This window comes from Oryctolagus cuniculus, chromosome X (assembly GCF_964237555.1).
Source record: "Oryctolagus cuniculus chromosome X, mOryCun1.1, whole genome shotgun sequence".
NCBI lineage: Eukaryota > Metazoa > Chordata > Mammalia > Lagomorpha > Leporidae > Oryctolagus > Oryctolagus cuniculus.
The window spans coordinates 108,324,107-108,336,549 of record NC_091453.1 but is presented as its reverse complement, the minus strand read 5'-3'; the positions used below and the strand labels follow the sequence as shown (position 1 = coordinate 108,336,549).

General features: G+C 41.6%; 1 protein-coding gene across 50 annotated transcripts in view; it reads left to right on the top strand.

Moving 5' to 3' along the window:
- Positions 1 to 12,443, top strand: part of ENOX2 (ecto-NOX disulfide-thiol exchanger 2) — a 315,538-nt gene that overhangs the window by 265,468 nt on the left and 37,627 nt on the right. For all 50 annotated transcript variants that reach the window (XM_070066497.1, XM_017349914.3, XM_070066476.1 and 47 more), the window contains 3 exons: positions 3,742 to 3,975; positions 6,190 to 6,402; positions 8,883 to 8,989. In XM_070066497.1, the coding sequence (XP_069922598.1) occupies positions 3,742 to 3,975; positions 6,190 to 6,402; positions 8,883 to 8,989 (554 nt within the window). The remainder of the gene's footprint in view (positions 1 to 3,741; positions 3,976 to 6,189; positions 6,403 to 8,882; positions 8,990 to 12,443) is intronic.

The following is a 12,443-nucleotide window of genomic DNA, read 5'->3' as shown; positions in this document are numbered from 1 at the left end:
GAGACAGCAAGAGAGTACACAAGCAAGTGCTCAAGACCTCACCTGCTGGTTCACCCCCCAGATGCCCACAAAATGGCTAGAGCCAGGCTGGGGGCAAAGCCAGGATCAGAGAACGCAATTCAGGCCTCCTGTGTGGGTTTCAGGGACCCAAGAAGTATCTGAAGCATCCCACTACCTCCCAGGGTCTGCATTGGTAGGAAGCTGGAGCCAGGAGCCAGAGCCAGGCATCCAACCCAGGTGCTCTGATGGCAAATGCAAGTCTTTTAACGACTAGGCTAAATCCCTACTTGCCTTTTTTCACTATAATAGCTTTATTGAAGCAGAATAATTGACAGTGACCTTAACATATTTTGAAAATTCAATTACATAATATTCAGTATGCATTTATAGCTGCAAAACCATCACCAACATTCAAAAATCAAATAATGAATATGTCCACCACCCTCAAAAGCTTCTTTCAGGATTCTTTTGTAATCTATTCCTTCTCTCCCTCCCCTTGCCCCCTCAGGCAAACACTTATCTGTTCTCTATCAGATTAGTGTACATTTTCTAGAACTTCATATAAATGGAATCATATATTATGTATGCTTTTCCTTCCTTTGTATAGATCTAGATTTCCTTTGGTATCATTTTCCTAAGCTTAAATTTCCTTTAACAGTTTTTGTAGTTCAGATTTGCTTCTGATGAATTTTCAGCATTTTGTATGTTTGAAAAAAATTGTTTTCATCTTTATTTTTGAAAGTTTTTTATTGATATAGAATTGTAGATTGACAGTTTCTTTTTTCCCCTCTTTCAGATGTTGTTCTACTGTATTCTTGTTTTTACTGGTTCCATGATAATATAATTCTATCCTTACATTTGTTTCTCTATACATAATGGCTTTTGTCTATGGCTGCTTTTAAGATATTGTCTTGGGCCGGTGCCGCGGCTCAATAGGCTAATCCTCCACCTAGCGGCACCAGCACACCGGGTTCTAGTCCCGGTCGGGGCGCCGGATTCTGTCCCGGTTGCCCCTCTTCCAGGCCAGCCCTCTGCTGTGGCCAGGGAGTGCAGTGGAGGATGGCCCAGGTGCTTGGGCCCTGCACCCCATGGGAGACCAGGAGAAGCACCTGGCTCCTGCCATCGCATCGGCGCAGCGCGCTGGCTGTGGCGGCCATTGGAGGGTGAACCAACGGCAAAAGGAAGACCTTTCTCTCTATCTCTCTCTCTCACTATCCACTCTGCCTGTCAAAAAAAAAAAAAAGATAGTCTCTTGATTACTGTTATTGAACAATTTGATTATGACGTGACTTGGTGTAATATCCTTCATGTTTCTTCTGCCTAGGATTCACTGGGCTTTCTGAATCTGAGTTTTCATCAAATTTCAGAATTTTTTCTACCCTTATTTCTGCAAATATTTTTTCTGTTCCATCTCTTATCCCCTCCCTTTCAGGGCTTCAATTCGGCAAATATTAGGTCTCTTGATGTTCTCTTGTGGCTTACCAGTATTCTGTTCAATGTTTTTTCCTGTCTTTTTTCTCCCTGTATATCATTTTGGATAGTTTCTATTCCTCTCTTCAAGTTCATTAATTTTTTCTTCTGCAATGTCTTATTTGCTATAAATCCTACCTGTCATTGTTTTTTCAACTTAGACATTTCAGTTTAAACCTCTAGATTTTATTTGGGTTATTTTTATATCTCTTATTTCTACCTAATATGGTCAATCTTTTCTCTAGCTTCTTGAGCATGTGAAATAACATTTTAATAGTTGCTTTTCTGTCCTTATCTATTGACTGTCTTATCTGTATCTCCTCTGGGTCTGTTTTGATTGAGTGATTTTTTTACATCTTTTTTGTGAGTCATATTTCCCTGCTTCTTTGCATGCCAGGTAATTTTTTAAAGGGTACCTGGTATTAGGAACTTTACCTTATTTGGCGAGATATTTTTATTCCTATAAATATTCTTGAGCATATGATCTGGGATGTAGTTAAGTAACCTAGGAAAATTTTATTCTTTTAGTTCTTACTTTTGAGGATTTGTTTGGTGACACCAGAGCAGTTTAGTGTAGGGCTAATTTGTCTTCACTACTGAGGCAAATTCTTTCTCATGCCTGCAGAGTCTGTGAAGTATGAATTTTTCTGCTGTGGCTGGTGGTGGCAAAAGGAACTATTTGCAACCCTATGTGACCTGCAGGAATTGTTACCTGTAATATTCAAGTAGTTGCCACACTCCTCGGATGTACTCAGCTACATAGTTGTGGAGAACCCTCTACACATCTCTGATGTGCTTTCTCTGTGCAGTTTTCTTCCTTCGAAAACTCTGTTGTATGAACTCTGTTTGCCAGGCTCTCTGGACTCCCAGTTCAATCTCCTCAACTTGGGGAGAACACAATGTTTTGTCTGACTTCCCTTCTCTCTACTAAGGCCTGGAAACCTTCCAGGTAATAAAATGGGTAATCACAGTGATCACTTGGTTTAGTTCTTGTCTTATAATGATCACTGTCTTCGTTGTCTGATGCCCAGTATCTTACATACCATTATTTCATATATTTTCTTCTTACTCTTTAGTTGTTTAAGGGAGGAGAGTAAATCTAACCCTTGTTACTTTATCTTAGCCAGAAGCAAAAATCTATGTTGGGTATTATTCTTGAGAGGCAAGTTGGAAAGAAGGAAAGAACAATGGATTTGGAGTCTGACATCCTGGATTCAAGTCCCAGTTCTACTATTTGCTAGTTGTTTGACCCAGGACAAGCTGCTTAACCTCTCTAACCTCTCTAATGTTCAATTTCTCCTTGGTAAAATGTTTGCCCTGCAAGCTTGTGCTGAAAATGAAATGAAATAAATGTATGTGGAAGTATCAAGCTCAACTCATGGAATCTAAAAGGTACTTAACAGTTTTTCAATTTTGTTAAGAGACCTGTCTTGGGTAGTATAGCTGGCACAAGAAGTGGAGGCAGGGGGTTGAATCCTCAATTTCTGAATTCTAACTCTGTAGCACTACATTAAATTCTAACGTTTCCTTAAGGATCCCAAATTATATGTCACTTGGTTATATATCACTTCTCATCATATCTGTTTTTTTCCAGAAAAAAATGATTCAAAGATGCCAGATGCATCTAAGACTACATTTAAGTTTTACCAGGATTCTGTGTGATGATATGACTACTACATTCTTAAAGTTATCTGAAAAGACCATAGTTTGAGGTTACCATTTCTATTCTTCCCAGCACATGTAAGACTCATTCTTGATATCATTACCCACAGAGCCACCAGTTAAAGGTGGCAGATGAAAGAATGGAAGTCCAAAGAACAAGACTGACCCAATCCACAGAATAATACAAGTATACTTCAAAAAACTTGTGAGAAAATGGAATTAAAAGACCAGTTTATCTTGGTGCAAAACATTTGTGAAACCCATGCATAGGTTTTTTTTTTCATAATACACATTTTCCATAAACGTTTTGAAGACCCCCCATATGGTGTTATCAGAGATGAAATAGCAGTCTAAGTCTTTTGATGATTCACCTTGCTAGGCATGAGGAGAGAATATGGGGTTTTGTGGTCACTAGGAACTGCTGCGATCGCATCTGAAGTGCTTAACTTGGAAAGATACGTTTGCTCACTCCTATGTTCTCCCTTACATTTCTCTCTTCCCCCTCCCCCTCCCCCTCCCTCCCCCTCCCCCCTCCCCCCTCCTCCCTCCTCCCTCTTCCCTCTTCCCTCTGTGCCTCCTTCCCTCCACCTTTCCCTCTTGTGAATTTAGGTTACCGCATCCGCCTGGGCTCCAGTACAGACAAGAAAGACACAGGCCGGCTCCATGTTGATTTTGCACAGGCTCGTGATGACCTGTATGAGTGGGAGTGTAAACAGCGGATGCTAGCGAGAGAGGAGCGCCACCGGAGAAGGATGGAAGAAGAAAGACTGCGTCCACCATCCCCACCCCCAGTGGTCCACTATTCAGATCATGAATGCAGTATTGTTGCCGAAAAATTAAAAGGTACAGAAGAAGCTCAAGCTTCACAATAAAAAACAAAAACCTCTTTTCTTTAGGGAAACTTAATAAATATAATTGTGTTGTAGGAAGTTACTCTTTGAACTTCCCACTAACATATTCTAAGCATTTCTTGTATTGGAGCATTGCAGAGGGAGAGTTGTACCTAGTGAAGAAGAGCCAGGAGCTTTGTCCTTGCCCCCTTTGACTCTGTTCCTTCATTGGCTCAAAGGATAGCGTTTTTCTCTCCAGACATCAGATGACTAAAAATAAACAGGTTTTCTCCACTTTTCCACAACAGAGAATTTTAGGTGGGATCCATGACTCTGGGTCTTTAACTGTCCCCTTTCATGGGGAGTGCAAGCCAGGCTGTGACCCTGAAAAACTCAAACAAAATTCCTCTTTTAGGGATGAGAAAGTGGAAGTCCAAAAAGTACTTACCGTGTATATTCTTCTTAAATTACTCAAAGCCTTACCACCAATTGAAATAAGACCTCTTAAATCATCATAAAGGGTCAATTCATTTCACACAGCAGCTATGGAGACTTCCTTACATTCCTAAATCAAGACTACTTCTCCTTTAGTTTTGGATTCCTGGTCCCCTTGCTTGACTCTTGGAACAATTTTGCTAATTTAACATTAATTAACCTGCCTAGTCTTTTGCCTTAGTATCTAAAACCCAGTCTTTCTCATTTTCAGAGTGTGGTTAATTTTATTGAATGAATGCTGGTGCCCCATTGATCTTACTGATGACACTTCTAATGGTATGAATTTCCCCTGCATCTTGTACTCTCAACTGAGCAAGATGCTTCTAATTCCATTTTCCAAACAGGTTTCACTAAACAGACTTGTTTGCACCAGATAGCCCAAGGGACTCACACATTTAAGAAACCTAACAAATCTCTTTTGATTGATTTTGACTTCCTGTGAAGGAAAAGCAGAAAACATGGAGTCCAGAATAGAGACACAGAAATAATGCTACATTTTGAACAGCTGGGAAAACTGAAAGCATTGGTAAGATGCAAGGTCTAAGACTTGCCTGTTCACATGACACCAAACCAATCAGTTTACATTAAAAAAATGAATCTGATGGTTGTCTGGCCCTTAAGAGAAGCAAACACTGAGCCTCACATAAATAGTGTATCCACTTACTGAAATGGAAAACTGTATAAAGTAGAGGCTGACCTCTCATTGTATATCTGCACTGAAAAAAAGGACAAGAGACTAGAAGCTCAAATTACGATGAGAGATATTTCCACTTGACACAAGGGTTTCTGGCCAGAGAGGGATGTAAAATCCTGGAATGGGGCTTCAATGGCCTGCTCAATGCCTCTTCCTAGCAGGAGTCCACAGTAGCAGAATGTCTGAGTGGCCATCTCAGGGAGCTGGACCAGGAGTGTTGAGAGAGCTGGGCTGCTATCTGAACATCAGAGAATAATTCCTAAGTAGCTACGGACATCTGCTTGGAGGGTTCCTCAGGCAAGAGAAAAATGGTGTAAAAAATATGAAAGTAAAATGAATTGCATCAAAATAGGTTGTGACTGGGACTCAGTAAAAAACCTGTTGGCTATGGATTGGATGCAGAAGTGATGTTATAAAAGATTGAAGATGTAAGTGTTTATACCTAAATTACTACCCACTTAACTCTTTCCTAAGGATCCTTCTAATATTGTAAGTCCATGGATCCATGGTAAAGTTACTATGAAATTCAAGTTAAACTCAGGACTGAAGCTTGCTTTTCCTTATTGAAATACAAAATTGGAGAATTCTGAAGGTCTCTCATTGCTGACATCTCTCTCCCTCCCTCCTCTCCTCTCTCCCTCCCTCCTTTCCTCACCCTCCCTCCTTCTTTCTCCCTCTACATCACCATCTCTCTCTCACTTCCTCTCAGTCTCCTAAATTCCTCTCACTCATACACACACACACACACACACAATCAGAGGTTAAAAATTTTTGCAATATGTAAAAACAGTACAGAAGATATTTTTTTGAAGGAAAGAAGAAAGAATTCTCTTTCTGAAGTTCTTCATAGACCACAAGCAATCAGACCACCTTTTGAGCCTTCCATTCTGTGTACTTGCCTACTACCTGTGCATGCATGGCTCCCAGGCCTCAGCAATTCATTTACCTGCCACCGGCCTCTTTGCCAACATGCTTGGGAAAATGATAGCGATTTGGTTGCCTTTGAGTTTCTAAATATAAATTCTCTTTTTTTTAAAGATGATTCCAAATTCTCAGAAGCCGTGCAAACCTTACTCACTTGGATAGAGCGAGGAGAAGTGAACCGTCGCAGTGCCAACAACTTCTACTCCATGATCCAGTCAGCCAACAGCCATGTCCGCCGCCTGGTAAACGAGAAAGCTGCCCACGAGAAAGATATGGAAGAAGCAAAGGAGAAGTTTAAGCAGGCCCTTTCTGGAATTCTCATTCAATGTGAGTAGAAGTTGGAGTTCCGCTGGAAAGGTGAAAGGGCACTTGACTTGGCCACCATTTGCTCCACCTAGGAGCGCATGCTGACTGAGCCATCCTGTGTCAAGGATCCTGGTTTCTTTCTTCATTGCCTTGCGCTAGCCTTATACTGCCAGATGCTAGAGCTCCAATTTCACAGGATATATGCAGACATCTCCACCTTTTCATTTTTTTCTGGTATGTCTACCCCAGCTCCTTAGGAACACTGAAACTTCAGTCATATCCTGTAATTTTGCAGCCCTGGGCCTCAGTGGAAGCTTTAATATTTTATTGCAGAAATTAGGATGTGGCATCAGCATTTTAAAGCTCATTTTCTTCAGTTTTGCATCGTTGTAATCATGTCGTACACTTTTTAAGACCTCTGCTTTAGTAATAAATATATTTCCCAAGGTTACTGAATATAAATCAAATGTGTTATTTCTTTTTTTGACAGGCAGAGGTAGACAGTGAGAGAAAGAGACAGAGAGAGAGTTATAGACAGTGAGAGAGAGACAGAGAAAGGTCTTTCTTCCATTGGTTTACTCCCCTAATGGTCGCTACGGCCAGCGCTATGCCAATCCGAAGCCAGGAGCCGGGTGCTTTCTCCCGGTCTCCCATGTGGGTGCAGGGCCCAAGCACTTGGGCCATCCTCCACTGCCCTCCCGGGGCACAGCAGAGAGCTGGACTGGAAGAGGAGCAACTGTACCCGGCGCCCTAACCAGGACTAGAACCTGGGGTGCCGGCGCCATAGGTGGAGGATTAGCCAATTGAGCCTTGGTACCGGCCAAGAAATGTGTTATTTCTGCATTTTGTATTCTATTCTGTTTTTTACCACTACCTCTTCTGGAAATCGTCGACACTGGGATGGAGTAGGAAGCCACTGCAATGACCATTCAAAAGCTATGAAGGGTCACTTTCTTGAAATAAATCAGACCAATTTTCAAGGAATATTTTGGTTCACTATATTATAAAATTATATACTCACATCTTTTCAGTATGGAACTGTGTTCACCTTAAGAATAAGGATGTTGGCCGGAGCCGCAGCTCACTAGGCTAATCCTCCGCCTGCGGCGCCGGCACACCGGGTTCTAGTCCCGGTCGGGGCGCCGGATTCTGTCCTGGTTGCTCCTCTTCCAGCCCAGCTCTCTGCTGTGGCCCAGGAAGGCAGTGGAGGATGGCCCAAGTCCTTGGGCCCTGCACCCGCATGGGAGACCAGGAGAAGCACCTGGCTCCTGCCTTCGGATCAGTGCGATGCGCTGGCCGCAGTGTGGCAGCCATTGGAGGGTGAACCAATGGCAAAAGGAAGACCTTTCTCTCTGTCTCTCTCTCTCACTGTCCATTCTGCCTGTCAAACAATAAAATAAAATAAAATAAAATAAAATAAAATAAAATAAAATAAAATAATAAGGATGCAGCTTTATGATTTTGTTTTTAAACAGTTATGGTTCACTCTTCCCTTACTTGACTTCCCATATTTGATTCATATGTAATTGGGATTAAGGAGGGGTTTTTCCATTTGCACTTATATATTTAAAGTATGTGTGGACATAAAATTCAAGAGGTGAAAGCGTATGTCTTCAGGACTTCAGAATAAGTAGAAATAGAGAACAGTGATCATCGTGAGGGTATAAATCCTTAAATGATTAAAAGGGTATAAACAGAATTGTAAAGAAAAAACCTAACAGCTCTGTATTTTCTTACTGTGAATACCCAGGCAGTGGCTCTTGTCCTGCTTCTCTTTTCCCAAAAGAGTTGTGTCTAAGCTTCCACTCTCTTGAACTGGTTAGGATAAAGCTTCAGAATATTTGTGTACATTTTCCCATTTGGCATCTTAGACCCTGAAAATACGAGGACTGTAACACAGTATTCTTCCATAAAACTTGTATTTCTCCAGTCAACAAGCCAATCTGTGGAGGATTAAAGTAGATTCAATCCATGTAGGTTTTGATTTGATGCTTCTGGTTAAACATACACCACAATAGTAAATAGACTGAATTCTGTCACAGTGAAACACTCAAGCTTTTTTCAGAGGGCTAGCTATTGAAAGGAGCCAGTGGTAGAAAGTTGCAGATACTTGGCTGTTTGCGTCTGTGCTGTGTGGGGTCAATAGTACTAAACTAAACACAAATATTCAACTAAAACACAATTTCTACCCCTCTCACCTCTCCTGATTGAATGAATACACACTGCTTATACTAGAACTTTTAGTCATCATCTAACCCAAGACCTTCTGGAGTTTCCTTTTTGCTTTCTTTGTATTGTGTCTCTTCCTTTCAGTCCCCTTTAGAATCTTGGTGCTCTAACACATGTAACTTTTTTCAAGCACAATCAGGGCCTGGCAAAGTGTTCTGACAAGAAAATACAACAAGCCTAATGCTTCTCTTTTATTTTGTTTCTTTTCTCCTCTCTTTTACCATCCCTGGATGACGCTGGGGCCGGATCCAACTGTTGACTTGATGCTACAGTTGAGCAGATAGTGGCTGTGTACCATTCCGCCTCCAAACAGAAGGCATGGGACCACTTCACAAAAGCCCAGCGTAAAAACATCAGTGTTTGGTGCAAACAAGCTGAGGTTGGTAACTTTTTACTCTGGTAGCACCTCAGGGGGACAGTTCCTTTCTTTAACAAGTTATTGATTTGGAATTTAGCCAGAATTAAATGGTGCCAAGCTCCCATGGTCAGAACAAGGCCCTAATGAAACACCAAGACATGTTCTATAGCCTGTCACTGTGTCCAGACCACCTGCTGTCAAAAGGATAATAAATGTACACGTGCTGTCTTGAATGCAGTCTGCGGGGTAGAAACCTTAGGAGTGAAAATGTAGCTGGGATAATTATAAGTTTGCTTCTCTAAGCTCGCTACTCTTGGGTACAACAGTAATTACTGACCTCTGCATCTAGTATTAGTAATATTAGGGTTGTCTTACATTTGTTAGGGTGTCTTGACAGTTGAAGCTGGAAGCTGCCTGCTATTAGAGCATTTAAATTTCCGAGCTTCCTTTATCAAAGTCATTCAGCAATCCTTATAAGAGAGCATCTTTAAAGGGAACAGAAGACTCTGATTTCAGGTTAAGGTTGACACACGCTTCTACGCTTGTGCTTAAGTGACACTTTCAGTGTAACACTAGGATGTCTGTGATGCGATTACAAATCCGAGATTAAAAACCAAGATAGGAGGTAAATTTTCACTGATCTGCCTTTGGAATTGGTGCCATGTATACCTCAAGTTCCCCAGCTCCTGTGGCAGCTTCTCTGCCCAGCCTTGATACTTTCAATCTGTATATGCAGGACTGTTTTCAGTTTCATTTTTGAGTCCTCTTTCCCGGTGTAGTAAGTTGTCATATCCCTTAGCATTTAAATAACATTTATACTATTCACATTTACATTTTCACTTACTAAGCGCTTTTACACTGGTTATCTCACCTGTCTGAGACTCAAAGCAGTCATGATGCAATGGGAAGGGTACTGGACTTGAAGTCAGACATGAATTGACCCCTCAGCCCTGACTCATTGTGTGACTTTGTGCAAGTTATCCAGCCTTTCTCAGTCTCTTTCTTCACCTATGAATGGGAGATAATGAAATCAATTTAAATGGTTAAAAGAAAATTAAAAGAATTAAAATCTGAAAACAATTTTTTAAAAATGTAAATTATATTTCATTGTATTATTAACAGCTCTCCAGGGGAATAATGAGTAGGTATAGGATCCCATGTTTTACATGTAAGCAAACATGAAATGAAGAAATGTTAAATGATTTATGCAAAATTATACAACTGGCAAGTGGACTGGAAATTATTCTTCTCATTCTTAGCTCTAATACAAGCTGTCTTGTGGTCTTGAGTAAGTCACTTAACCTTTGTGCACCTTTGTTTCCTAACCTATAAAATGAAAATAATCAATCCCTCTGCTTTCATGGAAATATATGAGAGAGTTTGTTTAGGAGTAATTCAAACACCATAAAGATAATTTCAGGGAAAAAGTTGTCAAAATCTGTCCATAAAATCAGTCTTTGGGCCATTGGTTCTGGTACAGCAAAGGGATCTGGGAGTCACTGAAGAGAAGTCCCTGAAAACATCAATACAATAGATGGGTAGAGTGCTAAGAATCCAATAGCATCTTGATTTTTTTAAGTAATAGGAACAAAAAAAATGAAGCTAATGACTTATTGTAGCACAAAATGAGTTTATAATCCTTGTCGCTCCCCCTCTTCGTGGAGGAACGACACTAAACCCTGCCTAGGCTTCATATCCGAGTCACGGCACCATTATGTCGCTCCCCCTCTTCGTGGAGGAACGACACAGGACCCTGCGCTGTTCTTTCGTCTGCTCGGCCCTCCCCGGGTTTGCTGCTGGTTCTTCCCGGGTTGGTTACTGTCCCTTCCACCTCCGTGGAAGGGCGGTTCCCCCTGGCCGCTTTCCCCACTTCCGCAGGGGAGCGGCACACCACCGGCCGGCTCTCTTGGGGGCTGCACAGGTGTTCCCTCAGATGTTCCCCTTAGATGTTCCTTGGTGCATGTTGTCTCTCTCCTCCTTTATAGTCCTCCTCCGCCAATCCCAACTCGGCTGCCCACACGCCGAGTACGCTGCTCTCCAATCAGGAGCAAGTCCTACAGTTTATTGGTTGAACTGGAGGCAGCTGTGCGGAAGCTGTTTACTTCTCTCCCAGCGCCATATTGTGGGAGAGCAGATGCATAGAATAAGTCTTAATTCCAGTAACTCAGTCTAGTCCGGTTTGCTCCCCACACTCAGTCTAGTCCGGTTTGCTCCCCACAATCCTAGGGCTACCTCGTGTTGGCCTTCAACAAGCTCAATTCCATGTTGTGGTTCAGGTGTTTACTGAGCACATTCTCTGTCTTAGGCATCATGACAAGCAACACAAGAGTGAAATGGTCTTTGCCCTCAGGGAACTGGAAGGATAATGAAAATGATCAAGAGGAGGAATGGAGTTTTGTACACCAAATTTACAATATCAAAACTCTTGAGAATAAAGGTTGGGAGGAAAATGAGCACTATATCTTATAATTGTAGAAAAGCAGTTTTTTAAGTCTCTACTTCCCTCTAATATACATATACCTGTATCCCACTTGGGGTTTGAAGAGGCTGTCTGAACTGTCTCACCATCTAAGGGCAGCTCAGTCAGTACAGTTACCTTTTCCCAAGAGGAAGGAACCCACTAGTTGGAGCACTGATCCGACCAGGCCACCACTCTTTTGTGAACTATGTTGCCATAAAATATTCCCTATCAACATTGTTCATCAAGGGTCTGTGTAGTTACATCAAGCCTACCTATATGCTGGATATATGCCTGAGTTTAAGTAGATTCACAGTAGAGAGAGATTTTCCAGAGAGCTGGACATTTATCTGGGCCTGTAGAGAACTGAGAGTTGTGCACCTATTACCCAATGTAACTTCCTTGGCAGACTAATGAGGATAAAGTACATAGCCAGCGTGACTTGCCAAGAGGTACTTGTTTCATGCTGTGCCTTGTAGACTCTGTGGAAACAAACAAAAGTACTTCCTCCCTGTTTGATTATATTAAATTAAGGTCCTTCTTGAGTACCTCAATCTTGATAAATAAAGCTACTACTGAGAGTGGGACCCAGCTCATGACTTAAATCTAAAAGTTGTTTCCACTTTATATTGGTGCCTATTTAAGTCGTGGATGGTTTGGCTTGGCTTTTATTGTTGTTTTTGGTTGTTTTTTTGTTTTTTGAGTTTTTTTTTTTTCTCTGCAAACTTCTGCTTAATAGTGGAAAACTCTGAAGACAGAAAGAACATATCCTCTGGGAAGTAAAGAGACTGTCCTCTTAGATCGTGGCTGCCTTTTAGCACCCTATTGAAAACCAAAGCATCTCAAAGACTCAGTCCCCTATGCCAGATTCTTCTGGACCTAAGCATCAAGGCTACAACTCCTAAGTCAGAGGTTTCATGAAGGTGGAAGTTTCTGACACTTAACCTTTTTACCAGTTGCCTCTGAGAACAAGTCAGCTGGTGACTTACTCATGTCACAAAGTACCAATTCCCTTCT